The sequence below is a fragment of the Dicentrarchus labrax genome, unplaced genomic scaffold (genome assembly GCF_905237075.1).
Source record: "Dicentrarchus labrax unplaced genomic scaffold, dlabrax2021, whole genome shotgun sequence".
NCBI classification, from domain to species: Eukaryota; Metazoa; Chordata; class Actinopteri; family Moronidae; genus Dicentrarchus; species Dicentrarchus labrax.
The window spans coordinates 9,556,906-9,575,345 of NW_026136712.1; the positions used below are offsets into that span (position 1 = coordinate 9,556,906).

General features: G+C 43.5%; 1 protein-coding gene across 6 annotated transcripts in view; it reads right to left on the minus strand.

Moving 5' to 3' along the window:
* Positions 1-2,296: 2,296 nt before the first annotated feature.
* Positions 2,297-18,440, minus strand: part of raraa (retinoic acid receptor, alpha a) — a 136,331-nt gene continuing 120,187 nt past the window's right edge. For all 6 annotated transcript variants that reach the window (XM_051418804.1, XM_051418802.1, XM_051418800.1 and 3 more), the window contains 7 exons: positions 17,850-17,998; positions 11,280-11,421; positions 5,981-6,141; positions 5,671-5,847; positions 5,331-5,535; positions 4,925-5,083; positions 2,297-4,818 (listed from right to left, as the gene is read on the minus strand). In XM_051418804.1, coding sequence (XP_051274764.1) covers positions 4,622-4,818; positions 4,925-5,083; positions 5,331-5,535; positions 5,671-5,847; positions 5,981-6,141; positions 11,280-11,421; positions 17,850-17,998 — 1,190 coding nt within the window. In that variant the 3' untranslated portion in view covers positions 2,297-4,621. The remainder of the gene's footprint in view (positions 4,819-4,924; positions 5,084-5,330; positions 5,536-5,670; positions 5,848-5,980; positions 6,142-11,279; positions 11,422-17,849; positions 17,999-18,440) is intronic.

Here is an 18,440-nt window from a genome sequence, read left to right on the forward strand (position 1 = left end):
GCCGTGATATCACTCCGCCACACTACAAACACATACAGTAACCTAAAAAATGCACGGATTAATTTAAGTTTGGGGATGACATATCTGTATTGTTTGTGTTCCTGTGTTGTTATGGTTTTATGATGTTCTCTCTAATAAATGTAACTTCAATCTGATTAAAAGGCACTATTTTGTTTACAAATTTGGCGGAACAATCTCACTTCGGCCAAGGGACACGGATTTGAAAATGTTTGAAATTCCGCGCGAAGGATTTTGATTGGTTGATACGTCACAATCTCTAGTAAGAGGGCGGGGCATAGTACTTCCGGCATAGAGCCCAGACAGCCCTGTCACCGGTTTCTTTCATGGAAATCAGGTTTGGCATTTCCAATTAGTTTAAAAAATATATAATTATCAGTATAATTCTCTTCTGTACGATTTGTTAAAGATATTTACCCCCCTTAATAGGCTCCAGTTAACTACAGATTGTCAGCTGGTTCATGAGTTTAACCTTAACATACAGGACAGCATAGTATATTTACACAGTGCTGTATTTGTTGTACATAATAATAATAATAATAATAATAATAATAGATCTTTTTCACATAAGAACATTTAATTTTTAAAATTAATCATTAATTTTATTAGTTACACCTGTACTTTTTCAATCCAAACGTTAGTGAAAAAGGTTTATATGCCGATACTTGGAACATAATATGCTCTCAGAATGAGTCTGTTCATATGGGAAAACAATATTATTCTGTTCTGACAATCTACTCTGCAATGCCTGCAGCTTATTTCACTGTCGATATGTGATTTCTTTTATGTTGCTTCACTGGTGAGAAGAGCTAGACAGATTAGGTAGGCAACTAGTTTGGAAGCAATCTATTTTAGGCCTAAAGTCATGTACATAGACCTATTTGTCTCTCTGAGCCTAGTGCACACCCACAAGTGACTATTACTCTTTGATCTTGGTGTCATCTTCATCTCGCGAGGTAACTGGCAACAGGTCTAACTTCCTTATTAACTCGTGCTACAAAAGGTGGATGCATTTTACCCGAGGTATGTTACATGTCTAAACTAGTCCGAGCAGGGTTATCTTCGTGGTTAACTCGATGTTACCATATAAATACCCTATATATAATAGGTGCCCTGCAGAGGGTGAGGGTGTTTGGAGTCACAATCCTCCAGTTTACCCGGATGGTGTTCTTTATCAGAGATATCGATTCTCATCTGAGGGAGTTCAGTATGTGTGCCAACTTCAAGGGCCGGAATGCATTTATTATGTTCCCATTCAATTGTTATAAAAATCAAAGAGGCTTGTTAAGCGGTTGCAGATCATTCACATTATAGAAATACTTTTTAATATACACAGACTGGGCCTATATACAGAACACTTTATTTACAATATTTAGAGTGATTGTTGCGACTGACTGTACACTTATTCTAACAGTAGCATTACATTCACACAGGTAACCCCTCAGCCCCGGTGCTTTAGGGATTATAATAACCTTTCAGGCTCACTTTCTTGCTTTAATCCCTGTTCATTCATGAACTGTTCAATTTCTGATATGTTTTTCATTATTTTACCGCTTTAATCTTGGAAAATGTACCGCTGTCGTATTCAATCATATCACAAATAGAAGAGTCCACGAGAGACAAATAGAGAACCTATGTCATGAACACTCCCCTTTCATGCGGTGAAGTTGACACAGACTAAACTGACATCTTATTCACCGTTTAACAACAGTTTGTCAAACCGGACTTTCCTTGATAACCCCGAGTTAAATCTGGTACAGCCCTCCGGTGTGTTTTACTGCTCATATCTGTTCAACTTTTATGAGTAAAAATGTGTTACACTGAAAAAACTGAATTGCTGTACCAGTTTAACACAAATTGATTGAGTTTTCTGTCACAGCAGGTTAGATCAACACAATTACTTTGAAAAAAATCCTTTGTGCATTACTAACTGAAGTAATTTAAGTAGTTAAATGACTCTCAGTGCATTTCTTATTTCAAGGTTTCACTTCAACCTAACCTCAATGCTGATTTTGATTAAGCTCACTGTGGTGAAGATTCTGGTATTTATCCATTTGGTGATGGCAACATTGAATTTAAATGTGAACTGTGAAACCTTGTTATCAGTCTCTTCAGTGCTTTGTTATTTCTACACACAAGAAAGGAGATATCAAGGCTTCAACAAAGTGTCAATAAACTTAAAAGTGACTTCTGATTTTCCCTAAACGTCTTTCTGTGGATATGAAGTATGAAAACCTACTGACAGAATGAAAAGAATGACACACGTGAACAACACAAACACGTTTAATAATTATTAAATGTTGGTTTTATTTTTGATCTTTTTTTGTTGTTTTGTTTTTTTTCCAAAGTCGCTTGATAATCTTGACAAAATTGCAACATATTCCATACTTCTCAAACTGACGGTGTGTCTGTTGCTATTCCAGATTAGCTGTGGAGGGAAAAGTTGTGCGCTGTTCTGGACAGGTGAAGTCCTAACTGATGAAAGCAGCTTTTGACCGTACAAATAAAAAGAACACATGAACGACTCAGAGAGACTCCACACTGGCATCTTATGTTGTAACGCTGCAGGGTCAGGGTCTGTGTCTCTCTGCACAAGTCCTGGTCTGCCAGGCCTAACAAAAAAGGAGTGACTGGAGAAAAGTTCAGGGGCTCAGTAGCAGAAGTGTGTGTATCTGTGACAGGAGGGTTTGGAGGTGCAGCACAGAACATATACAAAGACCAGGCCAAGCACACAAAATGATTCCTTCCTGAGACATTGGCGTGTGTACAGTAATGATGGTCTAGATGACGTGTGTTAACGGTGAAGGCGTTTTGGCGTAAAGTGAGTCGCAGGGTGCAAGGTTGCTCTGGATCCGGCAAAAAGTCACATATTTGTTTCTACCACAGGTTGCCCGGGGGGGGGACTTTGTGAGGACTTAGTTGACAAACATCACATTTGGGACCTTCACTTGCCTGACCACTGACCGAGCAGAGGGATCACCACAATCTAGTCTTTTCCCGTCCACTGCGGGTTATTGATCCATTCAGAGACTGAAAATCACTTTGTGTTTAATACAGTGTGTATGTACACCATTCTTCACATTTTTTCTCTCTTTGAAGCTGAGCTGCTGTAGCGTACTTATACCTGGCAGGCTACAAGTGACACCAAGCTCACCGTTTTCAGAAAACACCATCTTCTTTCTGCTACATGGCCAAAAAAGCTATGCCCCGACTGGAGTGCTACTTTGTTATCTACTGTATGTAAAAAACATGTTTTAAAAGTGATGGGGAGGGAGGAGATTGAAATTGTTTGTGAAAGCCACATTCTGAACAGCCAGTGATTGGTTAAGGGTCTGTCCAGTATTTAGTAGGACACAAAACATGAAAGAACTTCCTTCAGTAAAATGTGCTCAAAATGTCTTTTCTTGCATCACAAACCTATAAACAAAACACATAAAAGGTATTCTTAAAAAAAAAAAAAAAAGTCAGGTGAAGCCTAAAACTCTTCATAGTTTTAAAGAAATGAATACAGCTTATATACACAAACTCAAAGGCTACTTAAAATACACCTTAATAATGAATCTTCATTAATTTGATTTCTTGAAAGGACCTGTGACCATATCATACAACCTAGTTCATACAATCATTTTTTTCCATTCTCGTGGAAGAAAAAAAAAAAAAAAAAGAAAGAAAAAAAGGAAAACAAATCCAACCTGGAATAGTAGGTGATATTCATTGCGACTTGTTTTCTGTGCACATTTATGTGTGTGTATGTCTTTGTTTGTGTGTGTTTGTATGTGTAGACTGGAGAGAAATTACAACATCTTTTCCTTGTTGTTAATTAGAATAATGTACAAATGTGATAAAACTGAAACGTTTCTCTCAATACTCTCTATGGGTATGAAAAGATTCAAACAGTGAAGGAGTACAACAATTTCTAATCTCAGAAAACACGTCCTCATTTCAACCTGCCATTCTGTTCTGGACATGTCAATCACAATAGTTCCTAAACTTTTCTATATATATTTATATATCTTTTGTACGAAATCTGTTTTTTGAAGTTGGAAAAAGAAAAAAGACCCAGAGTCTTTGAGGAGGGGGGGTCTTTTGACAAGTCCCAAGCTTGCAGTCTGCCTCAGAGTACAACAAAAAAGTGTCTGGTGTTCGTCAAGTCAGTCTGTATGCATTGTCCTTGTTCATATATTTGTCCCATGGTGCCCCGCCCACTCTCGGTTCCATTCGAAACTGGTCTCCACTGCATCCAGATTTGTTTCCTTGAGTCTTTTGGAGAAAGGTCGAGAGAGGAGGAGCAGCAGTGGAGAGGAGAGTGGGGGGAGAAGGAGGATGAGTCATCAGCAGTGTTTACGGTGTGGTCTCTCGGAGGCATCCTGTTGCCCCGGCCTGCCCCGGCCTTGCCTCCCCTCACATCAGGACGGTGCTCCAGAGTGAGGGAAAGCAGATCAGGAGGTGGGGATTTGTGTTTAGGAGAGGAGGAGGGTTGGCTCTGCTGGTCTCCTGTGTTCAGCAGTCAGGGTCAAGGCCCCCCTCCTTCGCCCCTCCTCTTTAGAACGTCGAGGGTGGAGACAGAGAGTATCGTGAGGAAAAATAAAAAGGTGGGCCGCTACTACGGCGATTGTGTGGCTGGACTGCTTTGGGCAGAGCTAGGGGACAGACTGGGGCTGCAGCTGCCTGGGGGGGCACCACTGGGCCGGCTGCCTGCGGCCCCGCTTTCCAGGCCTTCCGAGTTCTCCAGCATCTCCTGGATGAGAGGGGGCATGGAGCCGGGAATCTCCATCTTCAGGGTGATGACACGCTCAGCTCCTGCAGGGAGGGTTGGAGAGAGATGGGAAAATATTAACTACCAAAGTTCCTAAAAAATACATATTAAATTCATCTGAGAAGTGTAAGACTAGTGTTGACCACAGACCTTTAGCACTGATGCTTCTCAGATCAGTAATCTTCATCAGCATCTTGGGGAACATGTGCGGTTTGTGGGGTCTCCTCCTCCTTACGTAAATCTTCAACGCCTCCAGGAGGGGCTCCTGCAGAATATCTACCTTCTCGGCCTGTTCCAAGTCCTGACGATCTGTGGATAAACACACAAAGTACAGAAAAAGTGTCAATAACCCTTCTGTCATAAATACAGTCAGCCACTAGGTGGTGCTCAGTGACAGAGCTCAGCATAGCCAGCCTACTGCTATTTCCTCCATAAACGGGGTGACACTCTCTTATTCTCTTATTAAAGCTACCACTTGGACTATGTGACTGCATGGTTTTGGGCTTTTTCAAACTGTCAGTTGGCGTTCATCGCGTGTTGAGGAGACTGGTCATACCTCCACACAGCAAACAGATGGCGCTGAGCAGCCCTGTCTCTGCATCATCCATCTCCAGAGGGAGGAGCTGGTTGGCAAAGGCAAAAACCAGGTCAGTGAGGGGACCGAAGCCAGCATTGTGCATCTGGGTTCGGTTTAGCGTGAGTCCATCTGAGAACGTCATGGTGTCTTGCTCTGGTGTGTAGCGTGTACAGATCCGGAGTATCTGGGAACAGCAGAGACAAAAAACAGGTTGTTGATTTGGTTAGAAATTTGAACCGCCCCTCTAGTCGACTTCTTTTAACAATCTGTGGAAAAATGTGACATTTTGGGAATGAAATGCAGGGGCCTTTGTTCTTACCAGGATGTCCAGACAGGCTGCTTTGAGCAGAGTGATCTGGTCGGCGATGGTAAGCGTTGTAAAGCCCGGCAGCTGCTTAGCAAACTCCACTGTCTTTATGATGCACTTGGTGGAGAGTTCGCTGAACTTGTCCCACAGGTCTACGTCCAAGGATACACGTCGTTCTGAGCTGTTAGTCTGGAAGGAGGGGAAGAAGTGGGGACATTTTTAAATATATCCAGATACATTTGATTACAAGTGCAGCTGAAAATAAGCTACAGCTAACAAAGGTAAACAAATACAGAAACAGACAGATTGTCATGCTACTGACCGTAGTGTATTTGCCCAGCTGGCAGAGAGAGGGGAAAGTTTCCTGGTGTGCCTTGCGAACCCTGTCGATCATCTGCTCTGTGTCGGGACTCAGCACGTAGCTCTCTGTGCACTCCTGCTTCTTCTCATCCTTTTTCTTCTTGTTCCGGTCGTTCCTAACCGCTACAGGGAGCAAAGGAGAGAGGCAGAAAGGATTAGTATGTGTGACAGACATTTTGGCTTCAGCTCTTGACAAGCTTAATATCTAAACTTTAATTAATTCAAACAGAAGTTCATACTGCATGTCAGCTACACAGTAGTAGCTGACACAACATTACACAAGTGACAAGGTTATTTAATTTTCATAAAAATTACTGATATATAGTCAATCATTAACCAATTCAATCAGTGCAGATTGCTTGAAAAGGTATTACAATGAGCTCATAATTATACAGCCTATATAGGCGCTACCACAAGGCAAACTGAGATCAAGATCAAAGGCAAAGTCATCAGCAGGAAAGGATGCTCTGTCTGCAGCACACGGCAGCAGCAACCACAGCATCACTTCTCTTATCCGATGCTATAAGATAAATGTGGTGAGACAGCTCCATCGAAGAAGCACTATGGAAATGGGGGGGGGGGGGAGGAAAAAAAAACCTTGAAATAATCCAATGTGGTTTCCCTCTGGGCGATCTGGCTGAGAATAGTGTGTTCACCCCAAATGACAAAAAACACTAGGCGGGGTGTTTAGCATTGGAATCCCATTACTGGCTCGATCCATTTCTCCCAGCCCATCCAGACTGGGGGTGCAGTTTAGCTATGACTGGGTTGTGTATGTGTGTGTGTTGAGGGTGGGGGCGGGATGGGTGAGATGGGGTGCTAGTTGATAAATAGTGGTGGTGGATGGAGCTATCCATAAGGCTGACAAATTGCCACAGCTTTCATTAGGGGTCCCGGCTAATCTAATAACATAATATGACAAATATCCTGCCACTAATGGTTTTAAAAGGGCTCGGCTGCTGAGCCCATACAGGAAAAAACCTTCCAGCTTTCTCTGTCTTACTCTCGCATCTCTCTCTCTCTCTCTCTCTACAACACATGCTCTTTTTCCTTCCTCCTCTCATTTCATTTTCACCAATGCACACCATCTCCCCTTTCCAAAATTGTATTTCTTGTGCTTTAAATCATCCCACTTTCCAAAACTCATCTCTATCAGTCCTCACATCTCTATCTCCCCTCCAGGTACCTGAATTTTCCCTCGCCACTGACCCAAGATCAGATTTTCCTTGTCTTAATCCTAACCTTGACCATTAAGGGTGAGAGCGTTCAGGCTGATGGGAGATCAGTGTCTGTGACAGAGGGGCATGGCCCGGGGCCAGGGAGGGATGCACCACTCGGTGCTGGTGCTCATCCATCAGCCCACAGACAGGCCTCCCTGCCTGGGAGAACATGAAGGGAAGGAGGAGGGAGGGGGCTGGAAGTCTGATGCTGTACTATGTTATTGCTAAGCACTGCTCACCAAAACAAGAAATGAAGGACCTGCTGAGCATAGAGCATGGTAATACATTATTTGCCAGAGTTTTATTGGTACGCATGTGGTAGGCAGTAGGAAACCGCGAAGTGTCACAAGATGCATCAAAAAGTCCATATTATGCAGTATAATGGGACAGTTTTATAAACAGTGGGAACAAGCACAACAGTAAAATGCTTCCCACTTCCATTTTCTTTAAAGAGCAAATTATGGCTTAGTTAGTGAAGGAACGCCCTGCATAAAACTGTAGTAAGCTGCTGAACATATTCGGGCCAGCCTTGTTTGTGGAGCTGATTGGGAATCTGTGTCCTGTCTGCCATGAGGGGAGGGGTGGGGGGGGCAGCAACACAGTCAATGTCCAATTAATTCACAAATAAAAGTGGGGCATCCCTAGCGCCCAGACATTACCCGCGCTGACAAATTGGCAGCACAATCATAAGCCGCACAACACAATTTAATGAAGTCATTAAAGAACTATTAGGCGCGACTGGCGATCTGTCATGGCGAATTGCCACATGCAATAACTTGGGGTGGGGTGGGGCGTGGGGGGAGGACTGTAGCAGGGGAGTGAAAATGAAAGAAATACTGCCTTGTTTTTTATTATGTGCGTGCGTGCGTGCGTGCGTGTGTGTGTGTGAACAACAAACGTGAATTTGACGTTTGTGTGCGTGTTAACTTCAAGCAATGCATCCTTCAAAATGTATTACGAGAATATGAATGCTAATGGGGGAACTTGCATCCTGGATTGTTTGCGGTTACATGTTCATTGCATAAAAATGATTTACACAAGCTGGCGTGTAACGTGCACGGAATACTGTGACAGCACACACACACACACAGCCATCACTCAATCACTTGTTCTCATAGTGGATTTCAGCTGCAGTGTGCAGTTAATAGACAATTTCTGTTAGTGCCTCGGTGTGTATTTGTGTGTGTGTGTGTGTGTGTCTGTGTACAAGACAGAGAGAGGTGGGCAGACAGGGATAATTCGTGTGAGGAAAATTAAAGCACTGGCAGCTCGTCCATCACACAGATTAAATTCAATGGAAAGATAAAAATGTCAATGTTCCCCCTGCTCCTGCTGCTTGCAGCGCAGAGCCACCATCGACAGTGATGAAACTTTCTCCCTCTCTCTCTGTCCTCCAGCCTCTCTCATCCCTCCTCCCCCCTTCTGCTCTCTCAACTCAACTAGATTTTCATTCTCACTCACACTGGGTTCAATACTCTTTCCTCTCACAGCCTTCATCTTTCTCTACTACTATGATGTTATCCTCCCCTCGCGCTGTTCTCCATCATTCTTCGCTTCATCTTATTTTAGTTTTATTACTTTTTCTATCGCTGAATAACACCTTCCTCGAGGAACATGTGAGCGATAGCTTTGTGAGAAGACAAAAAAAGGGGGGGGTTGGGGATGATAAAGGGAGGGAGGTACTGGGTAGATGGCTGGTCTGAACTCAACAACATAAATTGGAGGTTTCAAGGATTGTGTAACGGAACCATATGATTATCCCTGATGACAAAAAAAAAAGACTGGAGATGAGTGTCAGCAGTGGCAATGAAGTAACTTTGGCTGAAATGTGCTTCTTATATAAATATGCTGCTTGAAAATCCAGTATTTCACAACCTATATGGTATATATATATTGTGACCCTTTAAAACAGGGCAAAGTCTATTTGTGTGCATTGCAAGCAAAGAGTGAGATTTTTACCCTCTCAGATTGTTTAACACGTTTTAAAATACATATTTTAGTATTAAAAAGTAAAAAAAAAAAAAAAAAAAGCAAAACTAAGAGCAAAACCATATTTTTGTAGGAGAACTTGGAGGGGTCATGACCATCATTTATGGAACCACTGTACTAGGCTAGGGGCAACGTGTGCATAAATTAGCAAATATAAAACATCAAATGTTTCATGTTTTAGCCATCTACATATGATTAACTTTACTTTTGGAAACTTTTAGGATTTATTCCATAAGTCTTGGTCTTCTTCAAGCGCACCCTGTCAGTTGATATTAACGTGGCACTAGGTTTACAGGCCTTTCCCTTTCCCCCCTCCACTTGCTCCAAACACCCCCCCTCCTTCTGATGCCTTCTTGCTTGGCATTGCCACCTGGCAGCAGGCCTGGTACTGTCGTCTGGAGCTGTCTGCCGGCAAACACAAGGTCACCCAGACGTCCCCCCGGTCCTAGCAGGGGGTCCACCTTCTGTGTGTGTGTGTGACAGAGAGTGTATGGTGTTTAAGTGGAGCTGTCTGAGTGTATTTGTGTTAAAGCGTTTTTATTCATATCGGCACGAGTTTGTCACCTTGCATGTGCATAATTTGAGCGTGTCCATGAAATTATGCCCAAGCATGCATTTTGATGTGTGCGTGTGTTCTCGTGCCCGTGTGTGTGAGAGGCAGAGCGACTCCCTGCTGGCCCCAGATGGCCAGCCTCTCTTTCCTCACCAGCCCAGACCAGTCTGACTGGCCAAAGTCACTGCTGAGGACACAAGACGAGCAATCTGCACACTCTGCACAAAATTACCACGATCAGAACTGGGCAGTACTCTGAAACCAAAAAGATCTGGGCGGAGGTGGGTCGCAATCTATCCGATAATAATATTTCCAGCCTCCATTCCATTCAGAAATTCAATTTGAGCCATCTTCACTTGTGCAGTACTAATCATTCACCACTAGATGACTCTCCAACTCCAGTCTATCCCTCCGTTGTGTGCCTCTGTGTGTGTGTGTGTGTGTGTGTGTGTGTGTGTGTGTGTGTGTGTGTGTGTGTGTGTAAAAGAGGCTGGCTGCTGTGATCCTTCTAACCATGATTAATGGCCCCATTCAAAGGTAAGGAGCTCAGAGGATAACTTCTTTTACTGTAAGCCACAGTGCTGTGGCATGGGGAGCGCTCCCTGCACTCACTGTACCAGAAAGATGAGGTAAATAGCGCTGGGAAGACAGGAGGCAGAGAGGGATGGAGCAATGGAGGTTGTCTGCATGCGAGTTTAAACAGGTGTGTGCCTGTGAGAGGAAGTGAGGCGCTGTATTTTAGCTCTGCATGGGCCCGTTTCTATTACAGCGTACTTATCAGTATTCATGAGTAAAAATGTGTCACACATTCGGGTAATGTGTAAAATGATAGCAAGCGAGTGAGTGTGTGTGTTTGCGTGCAACAGTGATCATGTGATCGGGCTGAGGTAAAAACCCTACTGGCCTATGAGTTCTCTGCGGTCACACCTCTTCCAATTACTTTATCAAGTCTGACTGCCTGCGTGTACGTGTGTGTGTGAGTGTGTGTGTTCACACAGCCCCGGGGGTGCAATGATGGGAGCAGACGCCTGCTCTTTCACTCTCGGCAGGTGAGAACATATTCATCACAGAGGCCTGCCAAGCCTGGCGACACCCTGACTGTTATTGCCAGTCTGCACCACGGCTGCCCTTTGTCTCGCTTTTACATTGGGTATTTCTGCAAACGAAAACCTCCAGACTAAAAAATCTACTAAAAGTATCCATGCAGGATACATTTATGTTTAACCGTAACAGCTTTGAATTTCCATGTAAAGATGTCAAAAACCAATAGCATCCCCACCCAGTGCATTCATAAATTAATAATAATGAATCACTGCCACAGCTGATATACAATGTTGGTAGTGGAACAAAAGTCAACAAATACTGCGGCTAAAGGCTTCCTGCAGTGGTAACAATCATACTAACCCCTCTGGGATTAAACAACCATGATGAGATCTGTGCATGACCCAAAGAGCCCCGTGGGAGCAGGGCATTCTGGGAAAGACAGTTTTTATACTCACACTCCTTGGACATCCCGACTTCCAGGCACTTCTGCAGCCGACAATACTGGCAGCGGTTGCGGGTGACTTTGTTGATGATGCAGTTCTTCTCCCGGTGACAAGTGTACACCATGTTCTTCTGGATGCTTCTCCGAAAGAAGCCCTGTGTGACAGAAAGATGAGAGATGAGGAGAGAGGTCAGGTGGTGGCGTAGGGATGGGCGGCAGAATAAGCGTGTGGGAAATGGAACTATCTTTGCAAATAAAGCAAATATAGAGTTAGTTGTTGTGTGTTCGGGTTAATATATGGCCATCTGTCAACATAGCTGCTTTTGTGATGTGCTTTGGTTGTCTCCTGCAAACTCAAACACATATATTGCTTATGTTTACAATGTCCCTTTTCATCCAGTTCCCAACAAAACATTACTGGCAAAAAAAATTATGAAAGAGAGGACATATGCAGCTGTAATTCAAAGGAAAACAGATATGCCCTTAAAGGGCTTATTCTTAATCTAGACAAAGACTAATAGTCTGTCACCATCTCATGAGGTTGCCCACCTCCTTGATGGTGGCCACACAGAACACAACACAGTGATTTTGGAGATGTTTCAGGCCCAAGGGCTTTTGGGGCAAAAGGCACAGGGTTACTGGGTGCCATATATCCGTGGCCTAGTTAACACAGCTAGAAATAAGCAATCCTAGATCCAGGCCAAGCGTGTATTATTAGAGATACAGAAAGAGAACATTAGCTGAGAGTGTTGTGTAAGAGCAAAAAAAAGGAATCCCTCTTTTCCTGCATTTCCCCTTCTAATCTAACTAGATCAAAGAAAATCAAAGAATACATTTAAAAAAATTTAGTCCATGCGTATGAGGTAGAGGACAAATTATAATGAGCTCATCTGTGGTCACTGAGCTGAAATGGGAGACCGTTGGGGAGACTGCACAAAAGCAAGACATAGAAACAGAGCAAAGCATATCTCCCTGATAGATGCAACACATGTCCCATGCACTAACTCAGTAATAATTCAGATTCTCTCCCTACGAACTTTTAGAGTAGTTTTAAAGGCCACAAAAAAGCCCAGAATATTGGGTAATAAACTATCTGATGAGAAAGCCCTAGAGGGAGCAATCTCCAATTAGTGATTAAAAATGAACTATCTGGATTTTTCTCTGGACAAGTAACATTAATGTAAAAATGCTTTGGAACCAAGAGGCCCAGCTGCTGCCCAGTCAACAATGACAAACCAGTTTAAAAGCCATGCATCACAACTTATATTCACCTTAATGCCATGCAACCCCAATAAAATCAATGTTAACCTCTGTGGCCTTATTGCTTAAACATCCCTTGTGTGTCAAAAAGATAAAAAGAGGTTAATGCAAATCAGCCACAACTGAGTGAGTACTCAGCAAGCAGGGCTCAGGACAAATGTAATACAGGTCAATGTCAGTATTGATGTGACGCAGTGGGACAAGGGCTATGGTTTGGTGGGTAGGAGGGTGGGTGGGGCTAGCTACGGAAAGAGGGAGGTGGGGTAGCTGCCAGGGAGCCCCATCCCATGCCGAGGGATTAGCTTTGCTAGTCGACAGATGGCCGGTGGACCTAAGCCCACAATTTGTCCTTCCCAGATCACCAGCCTCTGCTCATATCTCCTATTCACCAAAACCGAGTGGAAAAGATTCGGCCTTCTACAAAGAGGAAGTGTGTACAGTTCGTCATGTATCTGTTTGAGTGAAGTACCAATGCAGTAACAGTGCCAATTACACTTCCAGATGATAGAGGAAGTTTTTCAATTCATGGAAGGTCACCTCATCTAACCTTTGTCCTGATTTCATCACAACCTCACATCTGCTTTGCAACCTGTTGTCGCATAAAATATTTTTAGTGATGGAGAAGGGGGAAAATTGCCACCTTTTTTTTTTTTTTTTTTTAAATGTCCTGCTTTTCACGCACGATTTCCAGTCTAGAAATAGAAGGTTTGGTACCTTTAGCAGACACCTACAAACTCATCTGAGAATACCTACTGTCTCCCAGGAGAATTGTGAGGCCTGGACAAACAACAAAGTGGAGTGAACAAGGCTTATAGTTTGACGTTAACTAAGCTGTTGATGCTGGGGGGATAAGTCTGTGGTCTTTGTGTGGGTCTGTGTGTGCGTGTGTCATGTCCTCTTTGATCCAACAGTGCCCTGACCCTGACCCCAGTGTCACCAGGGGATTGACCCACTCCCTCCTCACATCATGAGGCTCAGGTGCCCACTCGCAGTACCTCCTGATTGGCTGTTGCTGGCGGCTCGTGGGCCAGTCGATTGTTCCTGCCCCCCCCCCCCCCGCCTTCTTTTAGGAGTCATTGCTTCCTGCGGCCCTTAAGCCTCTTTTTGTATCACCGCTTAATCCACCCGGCGACAAGAGCCCTCAGCGGGCCTGTCAGCCGCCCTGCAGTGTTCAGAGGAGATGAGAGCCACAAGAAGTGGGAGAGGGAGAGACGGATGAAAGAGAGGAGTGAAGAGTAACAGCACATACATGATTGCATGTGTCATGTGCTCTTGAATTCATGGCGGTCTACCTGGTGCGCGTTATGAGCTTCATGCATCTGTGAGTGTGTTGGTGCGTCCTACTTTGCATGTGTGTGAGGAAATGCTTTATTAAGAGGAAAACAGGGGGGAGTCTGGGGTTGGCAGGTTCACAGGGTAGCACAGGAATCCTCTCTTACGTGACTTTCACACTGTGCCCAGATTAAGAGTGCGTTCCCAGCCTCCCACTGCGTCCGTGCGTGTGTGCATATGTGTGTGCTTGTGCCTCTGCCTCTTAATACGAAGCAGCTATTGCTACAGCCCCCACATTAGTTAAGACGGATGCTTGGTAAGAGGGCGATTTGAAAAACACAGCAAATAGGGGACATTCCTGCAAAAAGCGGCGGTTGGGGATTCAGAAAATATGGTCGCTTCCCTCCCATTGCAGCGGAAACCAGGAGGAGAGATCGCCTGCTGCGTGCTGCCATGCCTCCAAGACAAAAACATAAACATGAAGGGGTGGGCATGCATATTTAATGTTTAAGTGTTAATAACTAGAGGGGAAAAGAAGTGCAATGCCGGTGAGTATGTGCGGGCGGTAGAACTTAAACAACAAACGAATGAGCTGTCTCCAAGTAGCAGAGCTCAACATCCCCCTCCTGTTTCCTCTGTTCACTGCAGCCCCCAGGAAATGCCTTTGTAGTTTGGCATGCTGCAGCAAAGCCGACGCTAGCTAACCCTCAACTTACCCCAGTCTCAGATGAGACAACCATATACATTCACATGCCTGTAGTGTTGAATTATTGAGTATGCTATGCCAAGTCATCTCCTCTGAAGTCAGAGATAGGGAGAAGGCATCCTGAATTTTTCAAATTAGCACTGCGGCTGTTGAGTGGGCAGACAGCCGGCTCACGGACGGGGGACTGACGCTAACTGTTGAACTGGGGAGATTTTCATAGTTTTTCATTAAAACAAGTTTCATAACCAGTTTTATTGTTGGGTGTTTGGGATATAGTGGCATTATGGAGTAGCCAGACAGGTTTAAAACAACTCCTCAGTTTATAAACCATTTCTACATTATTTGGTAATGAAAAAATGTGAACATTACAATCATCTACTTCCCGGTTCATCACTGACCACAAGAGCACATCACAGGGTTTCAATGCAAAGGACAAGAATTTTGGATTATTGACGTTTGTTTTCGAGTGCAAGTAGTTTAGTTCAGATAATTAGGAATTTGTGTGAAACCTGTGTGATCATCTGACTGCTTGTGTTTCTTGCCTCCTCCATACTGTAATGCCCTGAATTCAAGCTTAAAGCCTTTGTAACAGTCGAACGAATGAAAAGCAGTCCAATTCTGATCAAATCAAACTGAGCTTTTAAAAGGTTCCATTCTGAAAAGCTCTCACCTCCCCTGTGCCCAAATTTAACTGCTTTTCCCTCTGTAGTTAATCACTATATCTGGTTATTAGTTCAGTATATTATTGAATTTAATGTGTTTTACTTTGCTGCTGCTCGAGCACAATCTATATGCATGTGTTCTCTCTCCGGTTTAAAATACTCATAAGTCAGCTATATCTGGGAAGCTAATTATATTCAGCAAAGGAGGAATGCAAAGCTTGCTGGTGGTTTTATGGAGAAATGGTTTATGAAATTAATCCTAGATTAAAGTGTTGAAATTTCTATCATACCTCAGTTGCAGCGCTTTAACGTTTCAGGGTGAAGAGCGTGTCAACAACTGACGGTAAAAAACGATGAATTAAGTTATTGTCTGTCATTGTTCTTAAATAATTTGCACTGCACAATGTGTGCTGGCTAATGGATTAAAACATCAACTATATCCACATTGTACAATAGCCTCGAAAAGCTAATTACAGTGTCAATTCTGACACCATTTCTGAGCTGTCAAAGAGAACAACGCTGTGCTCGCTAAGGAGAAACAACTAATTATTCAAGTTTACAGCTTGTCTATTGTTTGCCTCCCTTCTGTGTTTATCACACTGTTACAGATTTTTTTAACTTATCATTAGCAAGTGTGAGAGTGTTGAGTGCAATTATTTTAATTTCAACTACATCAACAACACCTCACACACATGGACACAAACAGGGCAGTTAGCAGCCTGTTGTCCATTTTACCAACCACTTGCACATAGTAAATAAATAAACATTTAAATATATCATATAAATGAATTAAGTTTCAGACTATGCACGCTAGAAATAAGGGCCTCGGTTTAAATCATAGAACAAATCCCAATACCTAGCTTATCCCAGAACACACTGAGCAAAAAAAGTGCGGAACATTTTGTCACAGGCTGATAATACATAGAGACAAACCCATTTCAACTTGTACGGTCTGCCATTGCCACCTCTCCTATGTATTTAGAAACAGCAACTTGGTAAGTTTTTAGAGACATTTTAGAGAGATTTGGTGCATCATGCTCTGCACAAGATTAACTTTTTGTCAAGTAAGGATTTTATATGACAAGTAAAAACATATATTGATATTAATTTAATTCAGTCTAAACATGTCTATATACAAAAGAATCATTCCAACTTTAAATTTAGAAAATGGATTCAAACAAGGACCCATGGAGCAGCACAGTCAGCAACACTTCAGTTACCCCTATAAAACAGCACAAGGGTCAGCCTTTACTTACTTTGTTAACTTTTTATAAGTCGGAGATGGGGAGCAGGTTGAGTTTCATAGAGCACTCAAAGGGTTTTTGTAAGGGTTGTGTGTTGTGTATGTATGTGTGTGCCAGACTTTCCTGTGCTCTCCTCCCATTCTTCAGTCATTTTCCCTCCCCCCCACGCTCTGATGCGCTGACCGTCTTTCTCTTGGTGTCAGTGAGTTCAGCTGTGGCCCCTGTACCATCCCCGTCCCCCTAATCTGCCACCCCTCCAACTATCCCCACTTCTCTCTTTCTAGCTGTTCATGCCTCCCAGAGCACAGCTTGCTCTATCTCTCTCCCACTATCTCACACCCTGCAGTCTCTCCCATCTTTGTATCATTTTGTCTGCATTTCTAAATTTCCCCTGAGTTCCTGCCTTACATGTTCTTTTTTTTGCTGCAACTGCCTCCCACCTTCTTCAGTAAGGTTTTTTTTTTCCTCTGCTCTACCCCCTTTCTTCTGCACCACTCCCATCCCTGCACATATGGGAACACACAGAGCATTGGCTGCATAGTCAATAAGTCAAAGGGTCTCGAAGGCACCTGTCACCAATAGCACCACCCCGCCTGCCTTCATAAAACCCCTCCCTACCTCCTCTTGCCATACACAGGGCTGCTGTCATGAGAAAACCTTGCTAGGAGGATTTACATCTCCTATTTTGGTAAATTCAAAAATGCATGATTGCCTATCAAAAACACAAGGTGGTCTGTGAAATGTTATTTGTGTAGTGGCGATATAAGGTTTGCACCTGGCAGTAACTTTACATTACAGATCCCTCCTCCTCTAAGCTTACACAACTCTGGCTCAGCACCTTGGGAGAAAGGAGATAAAGAAGCCTGTGTGCTCTCACAAACAGGAGAACATGTATGCATGCACACAGCAACTATCAACTGATAACAGAGCAGATGGGGGCTATGAGGCCTCTTCAGCACCTGTGTAACACTGTATTGATAACAGACGGCAGTGCACGTCAGCAAAGCTGATACGAGTAGCAACAACCCTCGATAGATGACAAGAGTTTCACGTACTGTACAGGATAAGAGGTGGGTCCATCATATGTTATCTTTACAATGTGCACAGATATAGGTTGCAGTTTATAAGTGTTGAAAGAGGCAACTGCAACTTGCCAAGGTCGTACTTTTGATTTTACACCTCAAAAAAGCAACTGTCAATGTCAGTAAAGGATTCCACATGCAGAACTATCCACTCATTTCCAACATTAAATTCCAGCATTTAACACTGAAAAACCTCAAAAGATGTGAAATACTCAAAACAACGTGCCTTATCAGGCATATTAGGCTGTGAGGACTTGAGTGTGTTTTTTTTTTTCCTAGTGCAAATCACATGAAGGTTACAAGATTGACGAACATCTTGCTTGCTTGGCAGATTCAGAGGAAGGCCGGGAGTCTCACCTTGCAGCCTTCACAGGCGCTGACACCATAGTGGTACCCTGAGGACTTGTCCTGGCACACAAAGCAGGGCTTGTAGACGCGGGGCGGTGGGGGAGGTGAGGGCGGGCTTGGCACTATCTCTTCTGAGCTGGTACTCTGGGTTTCTATTGCTGCAAAGAGGAGAGAGCAACAAGGGGGGGTTAGTGAACACTATCAGATGGAGAGCTGACAGACATGCAGCATTAATCGATATCAGCGGGATAAACACAAACTCTCATGTGTACACTCACACACACAGATCTTAAACAACCTGGCCCAGACAGATACACTGCTGACAACATCCAATACAAATCACCAGAAGGGGAACATACTCACTTTTCAAACAATGTGTTCGAAAAACAAAAAGATAATGCAAGGGCAAGGACAACTTCTTGATTTGTGTCATTTTAAAGATCCACCACAGGAAAGACTCCTGAAATATCTTCAGAGAACAAACATATTCTCACACACACACAGCACACACACATCATCAAAGCACCAGTGAAACCAGCCTCTGCAGAGTATTCTTATTTACTGCTGAAATTATGGTTTGTGTGTGTGTGTGTGTGTGTG